At 43.0% G+C, this 21,667-nt stretch overlaps 1 protein-coding gene across 1 annotated transcript in view; it reads right to left on the reverse strand.

The window, feature by feature from the left end:
- LOC141014972 (disco-interacting protein 2 homolog C-like) overlaps positions 1–21,667 on the reverse strand; it is a 49,949-nt gene that overhangs the window by 21,570 nt on the left and 6,712 nt on the right. Inside the window, exons 2-15 of the mRNA XM_073488918.1 lie at positions 14,936–15,007; positions 14,159–14,263; positions 13,228–13,353; positions 11,009–11,305; positions 10,802–10,924; positions 9,663–9,809; positions 9,016–9,135; positions 5,707–5,904; positions 4,848–4,939; positions 3,717–3,827; positions 2,143–2,266; positions 1,079–1,188; positions 796–898; positions 643–707 (exon numbers count right to left, since the gene is read on the reverse strand). Of these exons, the coding sequence (XP_073345019.1) occupies positions 643–707; positions 796–898; positions 1,079–1,188; positions 2,143–2,266; positions 3,717–3,827; positions 4,848–4,939; positions 5,707–5,904; positions 9,016–9,135; positions 9,663–9,809; positions 10,802–10,924; positions 11,009–11,305; positions 13,228–13,353; positions 14,159–14,263; positions 14,936–15,007 (1,793 nt within the window). The remainder of the gene's footprint in view (positions 1–642; positions 708–795; positions 899–1,078; positions 1,189–2,142; positions 2,267–3,716; positions 3,828–4,847; positions 4,940–5,706; positions 5,905–9,015; positions 9,136–9,662; positions 9,810–10,801; positions 10,925–11,008; positions 11,306–13,227; positions 13,354–14,158; positions 14,264–14,935; positions 15,008–21,667) is intronic.

Here is a 21,667-nt window from a genome sequence, read left to right on the forward strand (position 1 = left end):
TTAGGAATACTATATAAAATGGCTGCAAAATGTCACTACAGGGCTACTGTTTTTCTTCTTAAATCTACATCTTAAGAGTCTATAAAGTTTGTGTATCAAAAACGATGAGGATGTGAAATCCTGACTGTTGTTGGGTGTTTTACAGGTATTTTTGTGGAAAATAAAAAAACAACAAACCAATGTGAAAAGTATGTTAAGATAAACTTACGCTGTCGACTCCGACTTTGATTGATTTGAAACAATTCTATGGATTTGTGCTCAGCTCAGCAAGTATTGTACTGCGCTGTAAAGGAAATTATTAGGAAAATGTTTTCCCCTGTCTTACGGGGATATGTGTAGTACTTTTGGAAGTATACGTGCGAATATGCCTTGTTTTTTGTCGTTTTGTTTGTTAAAATATATTTTTTTATCGGATGTGCTGAAAATCAGCCGCAGCAGTGCGACTGGGGAAAACGTTCAGTCCTACTCAACGATCGTACTCCATTTTTCGGTGCTTTAAAAGTCATATAATTTGTTTTAGATTTATACTGATCTTATGATTTTCCTGCCTTCTTTGATTTCACCCCTGATGTCAGAGTTGACTGTGAAAAGCAAACAGGAAATGAACGTCTTGACCTCTGACCTCTAGTAGGCAGGTCTTACCGTCAGGATGCCGTGCCACAAGCCCACATCCTTCTTAAAGTCCAGGACGTTCACTATGGTCTCGGCTGCAGACAGAGAAAGGAGAAAGACGGATTAGATGATGACCTGGAGACTGAACCAGGTGTGTGTGTGTGTGTGTGTGTGTGTGCGTACCCTCGGTGTAGCTGCAGGACTGGGTGAGAGCCTGGCTGTGTGTGAGCAGAGCGATCCTCGTCACCGTGACGCCCAGAACGCTGCCGTCCTTACAGGTTTTATACTGAGAGAGAAACAACAGACGGATCAGATTTGTCTTTTTCATATACAGCGGTTGGTGAGGCGACCAGAGGAATGAACAGTTTAAATCAACAGACAGTTTGAGGTCAAAGCTTCTGTTCAAGTGTCCACAGCGAAGACGACACTTCACCATTATCATGAGTCGGTTCCCCTGTTGACTCACCTCTATGTAAGCAGTGTCGTTGTTTGCGTCTTTGATGTGAGGGAACCAGTCTCTGGGAGGTTTGGAAAGATGCTTCGACTCCGTAACAAACCACAGCAGCTTGGGCCAACCTGCAGCGAGCGTGAGACACGGAGACAGAGAGAGAAGTTTATAAATGTGAATAATCAAAACTGAAAAGAGAGACTCAGGTGACAATTTTAACAAATTAATGAAAGAAAAAGAAGGAACTACAAGAAGGAACTAAAAAGTTTGTCTCGAATGACCACTTCCCCGCTCTACTGGAACAAACAGACATGATGTTTTTTACACAAAGAAAGAAGAAACTTTGCAGACTGCGTTTCACAAAGTTTTTTATGTTTCTCCTCATACAGCAACTTTTAAAATCAGACGATTTGTTAAGGGAGTCTGGTGATGTTGAGGTTACTAGTTCAATGGTTGGATCAGTTGAAACAGACATCTGCTGTTAACATTGGCAGGTTATGAGAGACCTAACATGTCATTTACATCACAGTGAACCACGAGGAGATCAGACAGCGTGTGATCCATCCTGACTGTTGTTTCTTCTTCTCCTGCTGAGTAGACGGTCCTTCAGTGATTTGGACTGTACTTCCAAGAATTTCCTTTGAGATTAATAAAGTAAAGAGCTGTCCACTTCTGATCCGATCACTCAGGACAGATGTGGATACAGTGTGAACAGACTTTTATTAACATGCACAACACACCTTCAGTTAATCTCAGACCTCATTCTCGGAGTAACAAACTCTAATTAAGTTCCCAAATTATAAATAACAAAGCATGAGATTATTTTTACACCTGTTGTTTCACAGTCAACATTTCAAAACACAACAACAGATAAATGTGTTGAAACTAGTTGCGAATGTTTTTGAGTTTTTTGTTGAGTGTGAGCTCTCAGATGGTTAAAACACATCAAAACTCTCTCTCTCTCTCTCTCTCTCTCTCTCTCTCTCTCCTCGTGTTCTCATCTTGTGCTCTGACTCCCCTCCCCCCACACACAAACATCAGGCCTTTACAATCCGCCGATGATTGATGATTCTCACTCTCACCTTTGAACTGTGGGATCTCTCCTGTTGCACTCTTGGGCAGACCCTTGTGGCAGGCATCGCTGGTCAGCGCCACGGTAACGCCACAGCTGCCCAATAGGAATCCAATCTGCTGGCTGCCGGCATCCTATTGGACGACAGAGGGTGGGGGAGAGCAGACCTCCGTGTTCACTTTGTCACCAGAAAATATGATTATACTCTTCTTCACGTTCTCACTTTCAATAAATGAATTTAAACATAAGACTAAGTGGACTCCATATTCCACTGAGTACTGTGGTGTTTCATCTACTTCTACAAGGACATCACGTGCACACACACACACACACACAGCACAGGTGCTGGTTGCTGCTGCACTGTTTCTCCAGCCAAAACGCTCATTTTATGGAAAATCCTGCAGCACAAATGCAGAATGGGGGAAGGGTTCATGAGAGGCAGCCAACGTGCAGCAAAAGGCATTTTGTGCTGCAGCAGTAACGAGCGTGTAACCGTGCTGACCCGATGCAGAGAGAAGCAGCCGTGTCTCAGAGAGGCGAAATAAAGTCCTTTAATTAAAGCATTTTGTTTTTCTGTCACAGGCTCCTGCAGAAAGCTTTCTGTCAAAGTGGGAACGTTCCTGCTGACATGTTGGGTCCCAGGAGGTGTTGGCACCAAGATCAACAGCTGAAACCTAACTGATGACAGTATGTCTCTGACTGATGGCAGGGCAGCAGGAGGGCTTGTTTCTTTCTTGTCAGACTTGTTAAGTTTCTGACATGTTTTTTTGCTCGCTGTACAGACAAGATTATTTCCTCAGATGTACGTGTTGATGTCAAACAGCTGAGACCGAAGATAAAGCATCGTCTCAACAGAGTGCAGAGACACTGAGATGTCCACATAAAAAGAACCGAAACAAAACACAGATGTATAAACGATGTGTATGCACAAAAAACACGCGTAAGTCTTTTCCCAGGTATATAAAGTTTTCTACCTTTTGAGTAAAAGTGAACACCAGAGCCCCTTTTCTCTGTTTTCTCTGGTCACAAAACACCAAATTAAAAAATATTTGTCTCTTCATTTATTTATGTATTGATTTAGAGCATGTTTAAAATGAAATAAAATGAATAATGATGATCGAGATATTACTGCGATGATGCCTTACAGGTAGACGAGAACTTTACTGATGACACACAGCCGGCTGGCTCAAGTATTGATATGCGGCCGGATGTTTAAGGACGTTTCTAAATAGTAAAACTGAAGCTCATGCACATTCAACCATTTCCACGATGACTGAGATTCATAAAACAGAATCAGGTGCATGCACATTTTTATTCGTGAATCTCCACAGAGTCTGGTGCATCTGGCTCCTGGAGTTTGGAGGTGAAGGACTGACGTGGCCCGAGCAGAGAGGATTAACATTACAAAATCAAATCACCTGACGTCCGATCGAGAAACTAATCCTGTGGAATAATGTCAAACTGGAAACTAAAGGAAAGGGACTGGAGAGCAGCAGCGATGGCTGCAGATAAGCTACAGACAGCCGGGTGACGAGGTGTGACTTTTACAATGTGAAAAATGTCGAGGCGGATTCAAGGAAGTACCTTGCGACTCAGGGGGACCTCTATAGGAACGGGGACCACCTCAGCCAGCAGACAGCCGTAGAAGGCCACCATGAAGGCCACAGGGTCGTTGTTAGGAAACACCAACGCCACCTGAGAGAGGAGAGGGAAGACGAGAGCCAGTAAAAAAACTTTGTAGGTTGTAGTCAGGGCTGCAGCTAAAGATTATTTTCATGGCGATAATTCATTGGTTGATTATTTTCTCAACTAATTAGCAGTTTGGTCTATAAAATGTCGATCAGTGTTTCTCAAAGTCCTAGATGACGTCCTCAAATGTCTCGTTATGTCCACAACTCAAAGATATTCAGTTTACTGTCATAGAGGAGGACAGAAACCAGAAAATATTCACATTTAAGAAGCTGGACTCAGAGAGTTTTGACCTTTTTTCTTTGTCATTATTTAATAGCTGACAACTAATCGATTAATCACTGAGAGCTGTAGTTAGTTGGTGTCATTTCAGTTTGATAAGAAGTTCAACATTACTCTCATATCTGTCCCTTCTACATGAATCTGGAGCCTGCAGACAAAAAGCTTAACTTAGCATAAAGACTGGAAACAGGAGGAATCACTCTTTTATGAACAGGTTAATCAAGTGAGACGTAAGGTGTTAATCTGAGCTTTAGAGGTGACTACAGGTGGCCAGGCTAGCTGTTTCCACCAGTTTCCAGTCTTTATGCTAAGCTAGGCTAAAAGACTTAGAGTGGTGTCATTTGTTGGGTTTGTAGCAAACACAAATGTTTTCTTACTGCTGGAGAACAAGATTTGTAGGTGAGGAGATCCCTGCAGAACTACAGTACTTCATAATAAAGCTGTTGACTGCAGGATATTGCACTTCACAATATTATATTTTGATTTTTCGCAGCCCTACAAATAAGCATATTTCCAACAATTGTAAAAAGCTGGTTGCCAAATAAAAACAGCTTGCTTTCAAAAACTTACAAACCCAAGCAACATATAATTAAACACGTAATAATCAGGTTTATAAATGAAGGTCTTGTATCTGATTTTTTGCGAACACCACCAGCCAGAGAAACTAACAACGCTGCTTCAGTGAAATGAGCACAAAGACCAGAAACCAGAGCCTGTGTGAGGCGGTGGAGGAGCGTGACTCACCCGATCACCCGGTCGCACCATGGGCTCCTGCTTGCTGCCCAGTTTGTGGAGGATGTTGTAGGCGAGCTTGATGCTGCGAGACCACAGCTTTCCTGCAGGGAGCAGGACACAGGATACGTAAGTGTGTGTGTGTGTGTGTGTGTGAGAGGGAGAAAGGGAGAGAGTTCACAGGATATGAGTGTGTGTTCTTGGACTTCTATTTTGAGGCCAGTCGATAAAAGAAAAAAACTCCCTAAAGTGATGACATGATAGAGTTTTCAGCAGGTCTCTGGAGGATCAGTTTTGTTTTATGGTGGATTATTCTTTCACTTGAAGTGATGTCTAATGCATTATGTTAAAATAAGAACGAAACTCCCTGCCGACACTGTGCTGGAACTGCTGCACACCTGTCTACCATCAACACTTAAATTGGCTTCAGGTTATCATTAAAGACACAGAACTGCAGACCAGGATGTCAAAGACTTCTAACCAACGTTCAAAAACTTCTTCATCTTGTCCTGTGGTCGAGTCTCGTTTGAACTATTGGCTACACTGCTACACTGCCCCCTGCAACTACCAGAGGTGCTGCTCCGTTGATCCGTATCCGTAAGCTTTCAGAAAACGTGCAGAAATACGGACAAAGTACGGACAGTAGCCTCCGTACAGAACAATTCATTTCATTTCAACTAATAACACGTAGAAAAAATATAAAGTGCGTTGTTTTAACACCTTTAAATTCCTAGCTGTTAAATTCAGACACAGGATCTGTCTTAAAAGGTTAATATTGTATCCCAATTTGTAATCATGAAATTATCTCATTTCACTGCTGCACAATGAAATACTGTAAAAGACCGATTGAACTGGAGGAGCGTCTGGTTACCATATGTGAGAACGTAGAGGGGCTTCCCAGCCGTGTCCAGACTGGTGAGGCAGGGGGCTTTGGGGGAGATGGTTCCCCAGCGTTGGAGCGCAGCCTCCAGTGACGGTGGCCAGTTGGTGACCACCCCCAGCGCCTCGCCCCGCACTGGCATCATCTCCGCCCCCTCGGGTCGCGGCTGGTTCGGGTCCGGCTGCTGGACTGGAGATGAGAGGACGGATAATGTCATGAGTGACACGGCTCACAAACCTTTACTACTCACAGTTTGTTTGCTGTTAGTGAAAACACCACATGGAAAGATTTAGCCAAGGCCAGTGGCAGTGAGACAGCTGTAAAGAAGCTGTAATCACACTCAGATACACCGATAATTAATGAGGTGAACACAGATGCAGTGTGGGGATGTGTAAAATGTGCGACTGGACAAGTGATTCCCTTTAATGTTTAGTTTTAGACGGCTGAGAGGAGGCAGCAAAGAGGAGGGATTCAACCTAAAGCCACTGTCATAAAATGTGGATCCAGAGTGAATTAACCACCACATGAACCCAGTTATTTGAAAAAAATAACTCAATAACTAAAAAACAAGGTATGTAAAGAGAAAGATTTCTGACTGAAAGGAGGAGACAAAGATAGAAACAGCAGCCAGATGGTGAGAGCAAACAGCAGAGCAGCCTCAGACTCAGAGATCTGTGGGCTCCAGATTCCTGAAATATACGTCCATACATAGCTGGTGAAGAACTTTGTGTTCTGTATGAGACGGGCTGATCATCATCTGGTTCCTGTTATCTATCCCATATGTCTCTTCAGATGGAAATCATTCTTTACACTGACACAAGGGCGTGTGACAGACATCTTTTAGTGGATACTTTTTTGCAGTTGAAACTTATGAAAGGCTCAACATTTCCACAATCCACAAGCCCATTTTATACCAAATCTTGTATCTTGTGTTGAGACGGCCGGGCAGATCCAGACCTTCTTGAGGAATAAACACCTGGAGTCTCATCAGGTTCTGCTCTGATCCGGAGCTGTTTACTGACGGGAGGAGAGCTCAGAGATGACTTTTTAACTTGTGGGATTAAAAAGTGGATTTATCTTCACTCCTGTTTATCAACCTGACTGCAGCAGTGATCCGGAGGTGACCTCCACTGTCGGGTGTTTCTGTTCTGTAATGTTACTGCTGACTGGAGCTGGAGGGGAAATGGACTTTACTTCATGAACGTAACATACGTAGAGAGGAGACGGGTGTAAAATGCTTTAAAATGTTTTAAAGTTTTATTCACGTTATGTTTAGGCTTGTTTGCCGACTTCCTTCCTCACCCTCCGACTCTCTCTGTGAAGTTATAGCGACAGGCGACCAAATAAAACGCACCTTGAGTAAAATTGTGGATTTCTCTGGTTTGAACATTGTTGGAAACATTTGGGATAATATAAGTACGCAAGTAAACAAAATATATAAAAAAGGACGAGTCGTTTAATTTAATTAGACATTTAATGTAGAATTTAATAAAAATGTAGCAGAGCGAGCCGGTTCAGACCGGCTGCAGTGCTTCCGCCCATTCCTCACTCTCTGCTTCATCTATCCAATACATCCTCTCTGTTTTGCACTCTATCTAAGCTGTCCAGCTCCACCTCTGCTCTGCTTCATTGCTCTAAAAGTATCGCTCCGACCTTCACTGATGCTGATGCTTTGCTTTATTAAGCCTCGCCAACCACCTCAGCATCCAGCCGCAGGCTCTGACTTCAGTCCCAGGAGGACTGCTATCATCACTCCTCAATCGTTCTCTCCGTGCACAAATGATTACTGCAGGGAGTGACGAGGTGGTGAGCTGAGAGGGCGGACATGCAGTAACTGTACTACAGTGCTGTAACAACACGTAAATAAATGTTTCTATGTGAGTTGACTGACTGAACTGTGTTGTTACTTTCTGTTCACTCTCTCTCTCTGCGTTAAGCTGCCGTACAGCAATGTTTGTTTTGGAGGAAGTACTCAGATGTTTTACTTAAGTAAACGTACTAATACTGCAGTCCTGAATCACTTACTTAATCAGTTAGTTACTTAAGTAGCAACACTAGAGCTGCAACGGTTGATGGATTAGTTCTCAAATATGAAATGAATCTCCAGCTATTTGGTAACTGATTCATCGTTTTGCATATTTATTAAGAAAAAAAGGTCTAAATTCTCTGATTCCAGCTCCTTAAATGTGAATATATTCTGGTTTCTCTCCTCCTCTATGACAGTAAACTGAATATCTTTGGGTTGTGGGCAAAACAAGACATTCGAGGACGTCGTCTCACTTTTACTACGCTACTCAGTCTGCCACCAAGCAACAATTTGTTCCAGAAAAGTGAAGGTTGAATAACATTGTTTCCCCCGGTCACTATCTCCAGGTAACAGTGGAACAACTGGAATAACTGTGGAAACTTTACACTGCAAAAGAAGAAGAACCCCGCTGATGGAGGAGGCAAAGAAGGTGAGGAGGGAGAGTGATAGAAACCGAGGTAAAACAAGAGTGAACGGACGGACATTCACTCGATGGAGAGCGCTCCGGTGTTGTGTCAAAGTCTGTTCCCCCGTTGTTTTGTGTTTCCTCTTACTGCCGGGACTTGAGACGCTTTAAAACCGGCAATCTTTCTACTAGATCAGTAACTAAACCTGCCTGCTTCGTCAGGCCATTAGTGGAAGCCATTTTGCTAACAATGTCTTTGTGGCAGGAGGTGGGAAAAGTTAAAAAGATGTCCATTTCCACTTTAAATAATAAAAAGGAAAAGCTTCAAGTTTTCACATTTGTTTACATTTGACTGAAGCAATTAAATCAATCAAAATAGTTGCTATCAACTAATCATTGCAGCTGTACTTTAATTTCTAAACTCTCTACGTTTCTTGTGCAAAAATCTTATTTTTGAATTAATTAATTGGCTTTTTTTTTAACTAAAGCTGTCAGATATCCATGAGGTATAAAAAGTAATATATCCTTTTAAATGTAATGGAGCAGAACTGACATGAAACGACTCAAGGAAAGTACTTCTACTTGTATCACTGCACTTAGTCACATTCCACCACTGCCACAAACTTCCTTCCTTTACTTCTGAGCTTTTGCACTCGCGCAGTGAAACACCAGCAAAGAGTCGTGTCCCCTTCCACAAAAGCTTGTTTTATATCTTGATGGAATGAGGTGAACTGAAGCTGAACACCTGAGCACACAATTAATCATCTTATGAAAGGAAATCCTCCATGACTCCCAAGTATGAAGACAGATTGGATGACACACTGTAACTTAAATCATGCGTTGTGCAGAATCAAAGACGGTTTCTAACCCTCCAGAAGTTCGTCAAAGTCATCGACAAAGAACTCTCGTAGCGGAGGTCTGCGAGGCTGCTTCAGCGTGTTCACGAGCTGCTGGATTTTAGCTGACACGCGACTGCTGACTGGAACACCTGTGAAAACCCCAGACACACACACACACACGCACACACACACACACACACCGAGTGAGGAGGATGATTTGGGCTAGTTCTGCACAGTGGAAAAGAAAAGTGCCGGATTGTTTACAGGACAGTCCTCATCACCTGATCAATAACAAAACCGCAAGTGTTACGGCAAGTTTTGTAAGATAGAAGTTCAAATGTCTCGAAGGCGTCACTGAGAATAGTCCTTTCAGCTCGAATGGACCAGACTGTGTTTGTTCTGAACAGCTCTCAGTTTCCTAACTGTGACTGCGTGATTGTGAAGCATGCTGAAAAAGAACAGCGATGCTTAAAAACAATGTGTTTAAAAAAAAAAAGTCCAATCTGTTCATCCAAGGGAGTGACATGAACGAAGACGGTGTAATTGGTCAGTTCTCCAAGGTGGTGGTCCAATTTGAGGAGTTTCTATTTTTGTCAGCATCTTTACTCAGAGGCTCCAGTCGGGAGCAAGCTAAAGGTGTGACAGCGCTTGACACAGCACAGGAAATGACTCTTACCATCGCCCGTCTCCATGCGCTCTGCATTGCCATACTTCTGCGTGTTCCTGGCGATGGTTCCCATATTGGCCATGTGGTGACGCTCGGGGCGGGAGTGGGACGAGTCCGACGAGTAGCCCGTCACATCCGGGGGGGCCGAGTGGTTCTCTGGAGCAGACAGGCGGATTGAGAGCAATGAGAGAGGTAGACGGAAACTCGACAAACAGCCAGTGTTGACTCATTGTTCATATCTATCACTGTGGTCTTTGTCAAGTGACTCGTTTAATTGCTCTTCTGGACAATTAAAAAACAATACGATGGTCCTTTTCTTTGTGAATGTGGGTCACGTCCCTGGCAAACACATAAGTGAATGAGGTCTGGCATGGCGGGAGATCTATTCAGGACAATACCTGTTCCAACACAATACTTCCTTTGTTTACTCATGATTAAATGAAAGCACATTTTATGATACAAAGTGTACGATTTCTGCACAAAACCTGCTTTTAATCAGATGATTTCCGAGACACAAATATCCGGGAATAAACCACAAAGCAAATCATTTTTTAAAAGAAGCTTGTGAATGTCCTAAAATCAAACGCTAACAGAGTGTAGAGCCCATTCAAAGGGTTTTAACAGATCAGATCTCTGTTTAATGTCTTGATCTGTAACCAAACGATGCTCTAATAAATCACATTTATTGGGAACTGCCAGTAGAGTGTTCAGAGCTTTTGTCTGCTTTCCTGGAAATGTCTGACACTCATTCCAACAATTAAAGGTCATATTTATTTACTGAAGCTGATATTTAATGTGTAATTTGGAAAATTGGGCAGAATTTGAAGGTAGCTCCAAAACTATAGGGGGCAGCATAAGCAGTAACTGCTGCTCACTATGCTCTGTGCTGTAGAGACTAGCTGCCGTTGTCAAGTAGCTCAGTTAGCCGTGGAGCTAAGTGGCTCTATTAGCTGATGTGAGTCTGCCTTGACCAAAACCTCAGATCACAGAGGAGTCACTGCAGTCAACTGGCCTCCCAGTGAACACAACTGGACACCAAACTGGGACTGAACACAGCCTCTGAGAACTACAATTCTGGCCATATCTTACAAATCGTCCCTTTAAATCTGATTAAAACCCTCCGGTAAGTATTTATGTGTTGGACCTACCGTCTGACTCCAGCGGTGGTGGCCACAACATGTCAGATCCAAACTCGCAGGATCGTCGCAGAGATCCTCCGTTCTCTGCGACACTCAGAGCTCCCTTCCTCTTCAGAGACAGGTGGCCAATACCTGCATGCGGACATACAGCACAGGTGTATTATACGAAGGTTTGCACACTGATCACACTGGTAGATGGGGGTGACTGCGACTCACCGTGGTGTGACTGCGACAGGTGGCTCTGCTGGTGGTGCGACTGGCCCAGGTGCGTGTGCGCCAGGTGCGTGTGCGCCAGGTGCGAGATGTGCGTGTGCGCCAGCGAGTCGGCCAGACGCCCGGCGTTGCCACTGCCTCCGCTCTGGGTGGACGAGGACGAGGAGGAGGTGGAGCCCAGGTGGGCGGGGCCTAACTGGGAAGGGCGGCTCATCCAGTGCTCCATGCCCGACATGTCGTCACCTGGCCCCGCCTCCTCCTCTGAGCCCGACGACGAGTCTGAGCACAGGGGGGACAGGCCTAGTGAGAGTCAGTAACCATTATTTGTTATAGAAAACTTTAACACAACATGAGCACAGTTAGCAGCACTGAAATGTATGCAGACAAAACAGGAAACCTTCATACAACATTAACAGAACGTATCGTAAACTGACCACATGATGAGTCAGGGTAAATACTGAACATGAAAGTAAGAGTATGATATTTTGGGAAAATATGTTTAGTCTTGTTCTTGCCAACAGTAACTGTCATATGCGCAATGAATGTGAACCTGTACACAACTCGTAAAGCCAGAAACTGGCATTTAATAAATAAATACATAATAAACAAACAAGATTTACATGTGAATGAGTGAGATGTACAGGTGTTTTTTTGCTTTTGAACCTTTGGACGGATCCAATCTAGCTGCTTCCAATTTTTTCCAGTGTTTATGCTAAGCTAAGCTAATTGGCTGTTGGTTCCTGCATTAAATTTACCAAACAGAAAGCTGAGTTGCATCAATTTTCCAGTCTAACTCTCAGCTGTGAAACCACAGGTTCACGAATGCTGTAGTCACAGCTCAAAAACAGAGCTGTAGTAAAAGTTACTCAGTTAATGTGAATAATGGTTTTGGCAAAGGATGGATATCTTCAACTACTACATATTTAGGTGTCCGCATACTTTTGGCCATGTGGTGTCAGTAAGTGTAGAGCAGGTCAGGGTCATAAAGGACAATAATCCTTTTTTAAAATCCCAACAGAGATTTAAGATGTTATCCAATCAGCCGACATGACTCGAGCTTCCACATGTGAGCCCTTTAATGATGAACAGATCTGAACTGGGGTTTTTAAAGTTGATTGTCTCTGTTCAGTAAAACAATGGTTCAAAGTCAGGCGGCAGACCGTGATTCACCACTTTTCACCGTTCAAGTTTCATGACGTCTCAGCGGCAGAGCAGACTGCCGACTCTCAGGCTCAAAGACCCGAAATGTCAATAATTAGTCAGCGCATGTCGAGCAGCCACAAGAACCAATTTAGTTAAAACTGGCTTCAGGCTGCACTTCAGAGAAGAAGCACAGAGACTGAATTCAATTCTTTAAATCAGAGTTAATCATCTGAACACAGAGGGGCAGGCACAGGGAGGCCCAGTAAACACACATGTGAACAGAAATCCTTAAATTTAAGTAATATACAAGGCAGAATGGCGTAAAAACGCGCGTTGCTGAGTTACGTGATGCTTTGGAGCAACGTCACATCCACTCAAGAATTTTCTCAAAGGTTAAAAAGCAAATCACCGGTGAACAAAGTTATTACATTTCCTTCATTAAAATTCAATCAGCACCCAAATTATGTTTTCAACTCTGATTATGTTCAATCTAATGAGCTCATATTTGAGGTAAAGGTCAACTTCCCCGTCCCATTTCAGCCAACTTCCTGTGGTTACAGAGAGCACCAAAACATTTTAAAAGCAGCTAATAATCAGTGTTTTTCCTAGTTTTCATGACAGGCTACATTTACAGTAGATGACTGACTCCAACATTACAGCTGTCTGAGGTTTGTTTTTACTGTAAGTCTGTCATACCCCAGGAAATGTGCCTGTTTGCAGTTTTTGGTGAAATGAGTGTGTTTCTCTGTCGGAATAAAAAAGCGCCTGAGAAGCAGAGACGGAGCATTACAAGATAATCCCGTCTGGGCACTGGGCAGCTTCACTCGGGTCACATTTTAGGCTTAGTACTGTACAACCCAGCTCAGCTCAGATAACCAGTGTGTACGAGTGTGTGTGTGTGTGTGTGTGTGTGTGTGTGAGTGCCTTTTTTACTTTCAAAGATCATTTTAAAGATCACAAAATTCAAAATCAAAAGACAATGAGTTAACTCTTTGCAGCAGATTTACTGATTTACGGTTATATGTTTGCAGTGTGTTGAGGAGGAGTGCAGGTGTGTGTTCTGGTGTGTGTCTCGTCACCTGGTGGCGTGTATGCATCCATGGAGGTCTGCACCACCAGTGAACGCCTCTTGGAAGGCATCGGCACGGCAACCTTCCTCTCCACATGTCGCGCCAGCACGGCCTGCACCGCCTCGGTGTGGACGTCTGACCGAGAGAGAGAGAGAGATTCATTCACACAAAGGCAGAGGAGGGAATGTACCTGACTGAGTGAGAGCTGCAATAAATTGTCAATTATTTTGGTAATCAATTAATTGTTTTAATTATGAAGATTTGCTGCAAAATATCAACAGAATGTGAATAACAGTTCTGACATTATGAGGGCTATGTACTGTGTTGCTAAATACTGAAGCTAGCATGCTAACCAGCTCCTTGTACACACCAATGCTCCCCTGGTTCTCTGAACTCCCTAGATGGCAGCTACAGTTAGCAGTAGTTAGCAACATGCTGCTCCTAATTATTTTGAATTTGACAGGTGGTCAACTCTCACATCTTGCACCTTTAACATTAACATCAGTCAACAGACACTTCTCAGGCTGTGAAAACACTTCTGTGACTCTGAAGGAGACAATAATCCTGGTGTTGAATATCACAGTTTTTCACAAACTGAGTAAATTAAGTTTGAATGAGATTTCTTACAAAACAGAAAAAGTCATAATAAATAAAGTGCATTCTTTGCATTATGGATCAAGTGTTTTTGAATGCGATACATATTTGCTTGAGGACTCTTTAAAATGACAAACACATCCTGTCAGCTACAGTATTATTCTTTAGTGTCTGTTTAATTAAGTAGACTCCACAGCAACAGTAACAGAATAACTAGTATAAAAAGAAAAACAGCTTCACATAATTGATTAATGAGGATTTCTTTTCAGCAGTGATGCGGCCGCCTGTGGCTGTTGTGCAGGTGCAGGTGTAGCTGCAGGTGTAGTTGCAGGTGTAGCTTCTGTACCTGATCGGTAACGTTCGTCTCTGGTGCCGGAGGTCCGCCGCCGGTGGAAACGGGCAGCGGAGGGAGGGCCGAGTGGGGCCCGGTGAGACATGGGCCCTTCCATACCTAGAGAGGCAAGCAGACAAGCAGGCGGACGGACACACACATATATCCACAGACACACACACACACACAAACACACATATGCACACACACGTTTCACAAAAGCAATAAATACAGCGTGCAAAAAGGAAAAAACAAACATGGAGATGATTTGATTCGGCAGAAAAATCATATTTTTCTGACTTTATAAAACAAAATAATTGAAAAACAAAACAAACAAAAGCAAAATAAAATCATAATAACGTGGTCGTTGTGTTGTTGCTCTCGGACAGAAGATCCCTCAGTATCTTGTGACCCATAAAACTACTACATCCCTGTGGTAAACGATATAGAAGAGCCCAGGTTGTGTGACGGATGTTTGTGTGTTTTCGTTGCACTGAGGCCTATGGGGGCTTGTGTGTGTGAGTGTGTGTGAGTGTGTGTGAGTGGAGGCAGCGAGCGGCTGTTCAGATTCAGATTCAGAGGAGCAGGCCCAAGCTGAGCTCTGGGGAGTCTTAACCTACATTCACTAATGGCGGCGGCTGAAGACTGAATCGATGGAGTAGAGTATCATCGCAACTGTATTTGTCATGAAACCGGATCGATGCCGTAGTGGTGGTGAGGGAATATTTTAGCTGGGGGTGGAGGAGAGGGGAGGAGGGCTGTGTGTGAGGAGGTCAGAGGTTGCTAAATTACCTCCAGCATGTGGAACATATGCCCTGATCAGCTTGTGCCTCTTCTTCTCATAACCCTTCTGAGTGATGTCCCCTGCAAACAAATAAGAGATAGATAGAGAGTGAGAGAGCCAGTGACGGCGGTGTGGGTTGCTTTTATTAATTTGGTCATTCAATTATTTAGAAAAACATCTTCTATCGTTGCTTAAAGGGCAGCGCTGGTGTAAGCACGTCGCCCTCAGTTCGAATCAGGTGTCACCCAACCTCTTCTGTCTCTCCCAGTCTTTTAATGTCTCTGTCTAGACTGTTAAAGATAAGAAATGTAAAACATAACTGAAACAACATAAAAAAATGGTGTGATAATGATGGAAATGAAGATAGAAAGATAACAGAATCATGTGGGGCTTTGCACAGATCGTTCAGTTCGACAGTCGACCTCCACCAGCAGATTATCTCATGTGTAGAGCCTCTCGAGGTCATATGATAGTTTATTTTGCTCTTCAACTCATTTTAGACTCAACATAGACTGTGACCAACATAAGCCGAAACAAGTGCTCCAGTCCACAACGTGTCTAAGCTTTGTCTCATTTCATATTTCAGGACACCAGAGACCTTATAAGAGAGGAGACGAAATAAAGCATTTTGAATGAAAAAGTCTGCAACACCAGAGACGGCGGCTGTATGACACGTGTCCCGCCCCTTCCCACCAAAAGCCAATCGTCTGCTTTATCACAGCCGAACAGGGAAACATGTCAGTCGGTCGTGTTGTTGCACTGACACGAGCGCACAGTTGAGATTCACAACAAATTCAGACTTCTTGTAGGCAATGAAGAGGAGGATGTCACGTTAAGGCTGCATTCAGACCAAACCCGAACCTTAACCCCGGCCGACCAGTTACTGTTTATCCACATCAGTGTTTTAAAAAATATAGTAACTAATCAGGACAGAGAAACGTCCGTTGTGTTGATCTGATCTGCGGCCATGACTCGCCAGTGCACAGCAGGTTAAGCATGCCAGTCCTGCAGTGATCGTCAGCATCGTGATTGGTCACCGCAACGTGACGTCGAGCTGCGTTTCTCCAAAAGCCGAGTGTGTTTCAACTGTTTGGCTGCAGCGCCACGTTTGTTTCTGCTGCTATGTAATACATCACATTTTAGAAGTAAACTATTGATTGTTTAAACAATCTTGATGGCTAGTTTGGTGTAAAGTAATCTTTGTTCAACAGTTTGTGTCTGTGATAGTTTGGCCTTTTTGTTTTGTGGTACGGCGGAAACTATTGTTGCTAATGCTAACCCCTGAGTGCTCTCCAAACAAAAACTTTCTTCCTCTGACCCCCCGACGAGTTTTCCAGGAAAGACCAACCAGATACAAAGTCAACGATCATAAAAATACATAATATTTCCACTGTGTGTCTTCATAAACTGCCTGATAAAGAGGTGGAATTACAGCCTCAGCAGATGTTTTATATAAAGATTTGTGGGACTAATAAAGTGACAACGTCAGAGGTCAGTGTGGAGGGACAGCCATGGAAAAGCTCATTACAATCCCTGAGGGGGTTTTTTCGCTGCCTAGGCAACCACTGATACCCCCCCCCGCCCCCTCACAACCAGCACCAGCACCTGTCAATCACAGCACCCCAGGGTCCTCGCAGCGGGGGCTAATGTGAGCTAATACCTCCTCGTTTGTCCCCATTAAACGCAGTTAAACTGCTGTTAAACTGTAATTATTTATTCTTATTTGATTGCCACAGTGATGTTTAACTGGCCAACGACAGGGAGACAAATCAAATACAGTGATAGAAGAAATTCAGACGAGACAAGAGCTGCTGCTGGTGTGATGAGACAGCTGACAGATGTGCCTCTCACACCACTCTGGGTGAATACATGGAAACACAGAGTACAAACAAGCTTTCTCAAACAAGTCAAGTGGAACTTATCTCCAATAAATTCTACTTGTTTATGAAAGATTGAAGTTTCTCAACCCCACCCGAACGTTATTAAAAAAGTGGAAGTGGAAAGTCTGCAGATTAACTCCGTACCCGATGTGTTACAACCCACGTAAGTCAGAAGGTTAATCAAGTGACACGTAATTGAGTCCCAAAGGTTTTGACCTATCAGTAAACCCTAAATATTTCCAGTCTACGGTAATTATTCAAGTTGTCTGGTCATATAGTAATATATATCGCAAGAATAAAAATATCCTAATGTCAGTTGATTGATGTTTTAGGTAGAAAAATATTGCGATATCTGATTTTCTTGCCCAGTCCTAGCATTTACGAAGTGTTTTTGAGGAGATTTAAAACATCAAGATATAAATCATGTATCGCAATGTTATTTCAGAGACATAATATGTAATATTTCTGCTTTAAAATGTTTTAAAAACGACCAGGCCTTACATATATTTTGTTGGGTTGCGTACTTACATTATCCCAAATGTTTCCTCAAGGTAACGGTGCGTTTCATTTGGTCGCCTGTCGCTATGACTTCCAGGAGAGCGTCAGAGAGTGAGGAAGGAAGTCGGCGAACAAGACGAAGCGTAACGTGAATAAAACTTCAAAACATTATCTCACGTGTGGATATTTCTGCATGAGTCATGTCAGATACGTCTTTTGTTTTGTTTAAGGCCATAAGTGGAGAATTAAAAGCAAACTTTAACCAAATATCTATCAGCTTTCCTCAGAAATCGTGACTCACCAGTTGTTACTGTTGTTGCTTGTGTTCTGCTTTATTCCCAGCTGTTGTTTCATCTGAGATAAGTGAAATTATCACACCTGAGCGGTGACTCTATTACTCCATTTGCAAAAGGGTGAACTCAGCTGTTTGCACGCAGATTGTGTTTTTGGGTGCGTAGCTCGAGGACACAGTTGCAGCTGCGCATCCATGCGTACACGCAAATTACGGCTGCAAACAAATATTGACAACTGGCTGCTGCAACATTCAAGATCCAGTTTCTTAGGAGAGAGAATCGTGAACAAAATATAGCTGGAGAGGTCTCCGGACGGCAAATCAAGGTCTGTCACCGATTCATTTTTCTGCAGCTCAATACCCAAACGGACAAAACGGTGCAGGCAGGTCTGCTGCAGAGCTGTGATGTTTGTGAAGCAGGAATGTTTTAGTGAGAAGGGAGTGAGTGACTGACAAACGGCTGAACAACAGACGCAAGCAGTGAACAGAAGTGTCCGATAGGTAGATAGATATGATTTGATTTTTTAAAAAGGAGCGATAGACGGAGAACGACAAGAGTCTGCATTTCACAATCTGACCATGGAGTACGGCCAGAACATCTGGGTCCAATCTGCTCATCTGTGCTGCTCCGTGTGTGTGTGTGTGTGAGGCCTTTTCTCAGATCAACCGCAGCATAACAACATTCCTGCTTCTTCTCTCTCTCTCTCTCTCTCTCTCTCTCTCAAACACACACAGACACACGGTCCACGGGGAGACGCCATCTTCCACTTGCAGCGCAGCAGAGCAGGGAGGGAGTTGCCTAGCAACCGTTCTCCCAGAGAAGGCCCGAGACGGCCATCTTGGATTTGGAGCGTCAGAAGTGAGAAGTGGGCTAATGATACCTGCCAGGGTGAGTGCATATGTTTGTGTCTGTGGTGTGTGAGTGTGTGTGTGTGTGTGTTACAGCGGTCTGTATTGGCAGCCTAATTACTTTCCTCCGTCTCCTCGCTCCCTCTCCTCCCTGCTCTCTGACACTCGGCTGTTTTAATGGCACGCAGCTGAGAGAGGATCGATAGCGGCCGACTGCAGATTGGAGTTTTTCCGCCCGCTGAGATCGTGTAGCCGAAAGGTCTGAGCCTTCAGCGCCGCTTAAAAAAAAAAAAACTCTCTGAAAACTCATTCTGGCGGGTTCACCACAAACCTGCGACGTCGCCTGCAGTAAACACATCATCCCAAATTTTTCTCATTTGCTCTTCTGTCTGCTTTACTTCGAAGTACAATTCACCAAGAGATCTGGAAAAACTTAACGCACAAGTTAATGTCGTCATATGTGCAACAGTCCAAAGACCAGAGATATTCATCATAGAAGTTCGAGAAAACAAACCTGTCAGTCTTATTTGACATTCTGGCGAAATATCGAAGAATAAGAATATATTTTCTAGGGGTTGACCATATGTTTTTTTAGGTCCGATACCCATTACGAGTAATCCAGGAGAAGTTAACTAATAACAGGAACCAATATACATTTACAGGAAAAGTAAAAGTCTCAAACTCAAGAATAACCACTGACGCAATGTGACCAAGTATAATTCACTCAAGTGCTTTGCTTATATACAATTTAAAGGTACTTTCCACTTTCTGCCACTTCATTCATTTGATAGCAATAAATGTAAATACATTTGATTTAGCAAGCAAATTCAGATTATTCAGTGCTGATCGGCTGTTACTGGTGACATCAGATCTCGCTGTTGACCACTAACAGAGAAGAAAAAAATACAGATTATCATAGAAAATGCTGAACATCTGGCCTGAAAGTCTGCCAGACCGATAATCAATCCACCCCTGATATCTTCTGTCAATCGAATGATGAATAAACGACTTATGGTTTGTGCTTTCCTTGAAACCGATCACGCCGAGGATTATTAGTTACTCCACACATCGAAGAGTTGTTCTGTTTCCCACTTCAACAGGAAACTGTTCACTGCTATTTACAATAAGTGACGTTCTATAAAGTGTTTAAACTGACAGAGAGTTCAGAGAAAACAGATACTACGGACCAGACGGAGTCTTTGATCGTTATGTATTATTAATCTGTGAGTTATTAAAGCTGGTCTCAGTCTTGTTTACTTTCTTTGATCAGATGGTTTCTGATTCAGATCAGAATTTTGCCTAATTTTTGGGTCTTTTGTCACTTGAAAAACTCAGAAATGTAGAGAAGCATGACTGCTTTGATGTCGATGCACTAGTGTCCGATCTGATGATGATGGAGTTATTCTGTGATCAAATGTTTTCACTGGATGTGAACAGATTTTCCTGCCTTGTTTACTTCTGCATATCCCCAAATCTCCCCAGTCTGTCTTGTTATGCTGATTTGAATTCTGGTCTATTTTCTTCTTGACATTTACAGTTCATTTCCAAGACATGTTGTGCCTCTAACTCAAGCCCAGATGTCTACTATTAGATGAATCGGCAACTATTTTCATGATTGATTGATTAGTTTGTGTAATTTTTCAAGACAAAAAAAATCTCTGATTCCAGCTTCTTAAATGTGAATATTTTCTGGTTTCTTTGCTCCTCTATGACAGTAAACTGAATATTTTTGGGTTGTGGACAAAACAAGACATTGTCAGTTATTGGTCTCTTTGATATCTAATGATCGGCGTCGGTAACTTTAGCTTCTATTGTTAAAGAAAATGTGTTTATGCTTCTCAGAATAAAGCGTCAAAAAAGCAGACATCAGATCAACACTAGCACAAAATCTTTCTGATATTTGCAGCCGTAGAAACGTGTGGACGACTGAACAGACTGAACCCAAACACTAACTATCAATTATTAGTTTATTATCAATTAGTTTGATGGCTATTTTATCCATCTAACAACGTTTGTTCCTGCTTTCTTATTCCTCAACCTCCAGCTTTTATTTGATCTCTCCCTCTCTCTTCCTTATCACATCATCACAAACAGACAGTCCACCCATAAAGCCACCATGGTAACCAAACCTACACACACACACACACACACACACGCAGGACTGAAGCATGCGTCATGTGTTGGGACCTTGGGCTGTGCACACTCACATGCAGGGACCCGTGTGGACCGTGGAGCGTCCGCTGGCTCGACAACGCATGTGTCCACAGCAGAGCCAGGGGCCACACACACACACACACACACAGAATAATACACAGTTGCAGTGGCAGCCAAGTGTCACGTCCACAGTGGCAGAAAAACAGAAAACCAGGGCGTCCTGTTGGATCACTGGGTCAAGATACCACCGGTGGAAACACATCACGGCATCCGGGACTTTTACTTCAGTAACTTCTACATCAGTTACAATCATGTTAAGCAAAGCTGAAAGTGTATACATATTGACGAGACCAAAAACAGCAAATATTTGGCATTTTGGCTTAAGAAATGACTTTATCGACTGACAAAATTGCTGCTAACAAATCAACTAATCCATCAATAATTAGCTTGAAAATATTGAACAGCTCTATCTGGTTATTGCAGCCTGAAATTCATCTTCTAAAGGGACTTCTGCATTGTGTTGGAAGACGGTCAATAGCTTATATCTAAACCAACGTTAGCTGCTGTTGCTGTCTGTTAGCGGAGTAGGTATTTTTTAACTTTATAGAAAAAATGTATTCATCCATTAACTAGCCCCGAGTGTTAATATAATTTTCAGGATGGACCCACATCGTGTCCAGGGAACAATATTTGTGCATCATCTCTTTCGAGCCTTTAACCACCAAAGCATTCAACAATCCTTCTCCAAGATCTCCAAGCAAAAAGTTGAATCAATCCCAGACCAGCCCTGCTGATGCCGCCATGTTTCTGTCAATCCCAGAAGCAGCGTCACCTGACTTTAGCTCGTTAACCTGATTGGTACTGCACATGTGCAACTCTCTAAAACACGTATTAACGTCTTCTGGATGTATTCTGATGACAGGCAAACTCATCCACTGACAATGGGAAGGGAGTCAATCGTCTTTACCCACGTTTAAAAAACTCACATATACACAATAATGTTGGAGTAAAAATGGTAGAAGCATCACACGTCTAACAACAACCCTTTAATATTTTAACACACGTGT

This window comes from Pagrus major, chromosome 19 (assembly GCF_040436345.1).
Source record: "Pagrus major chromosome 19, Pma_NU_1.0".
Classification (NCBI taxonomy): Eukaryota; Metazoa; Chordata; class Actinopteri; order Spariformes; family Sparidae; genus Pagrus; species Pagrus major.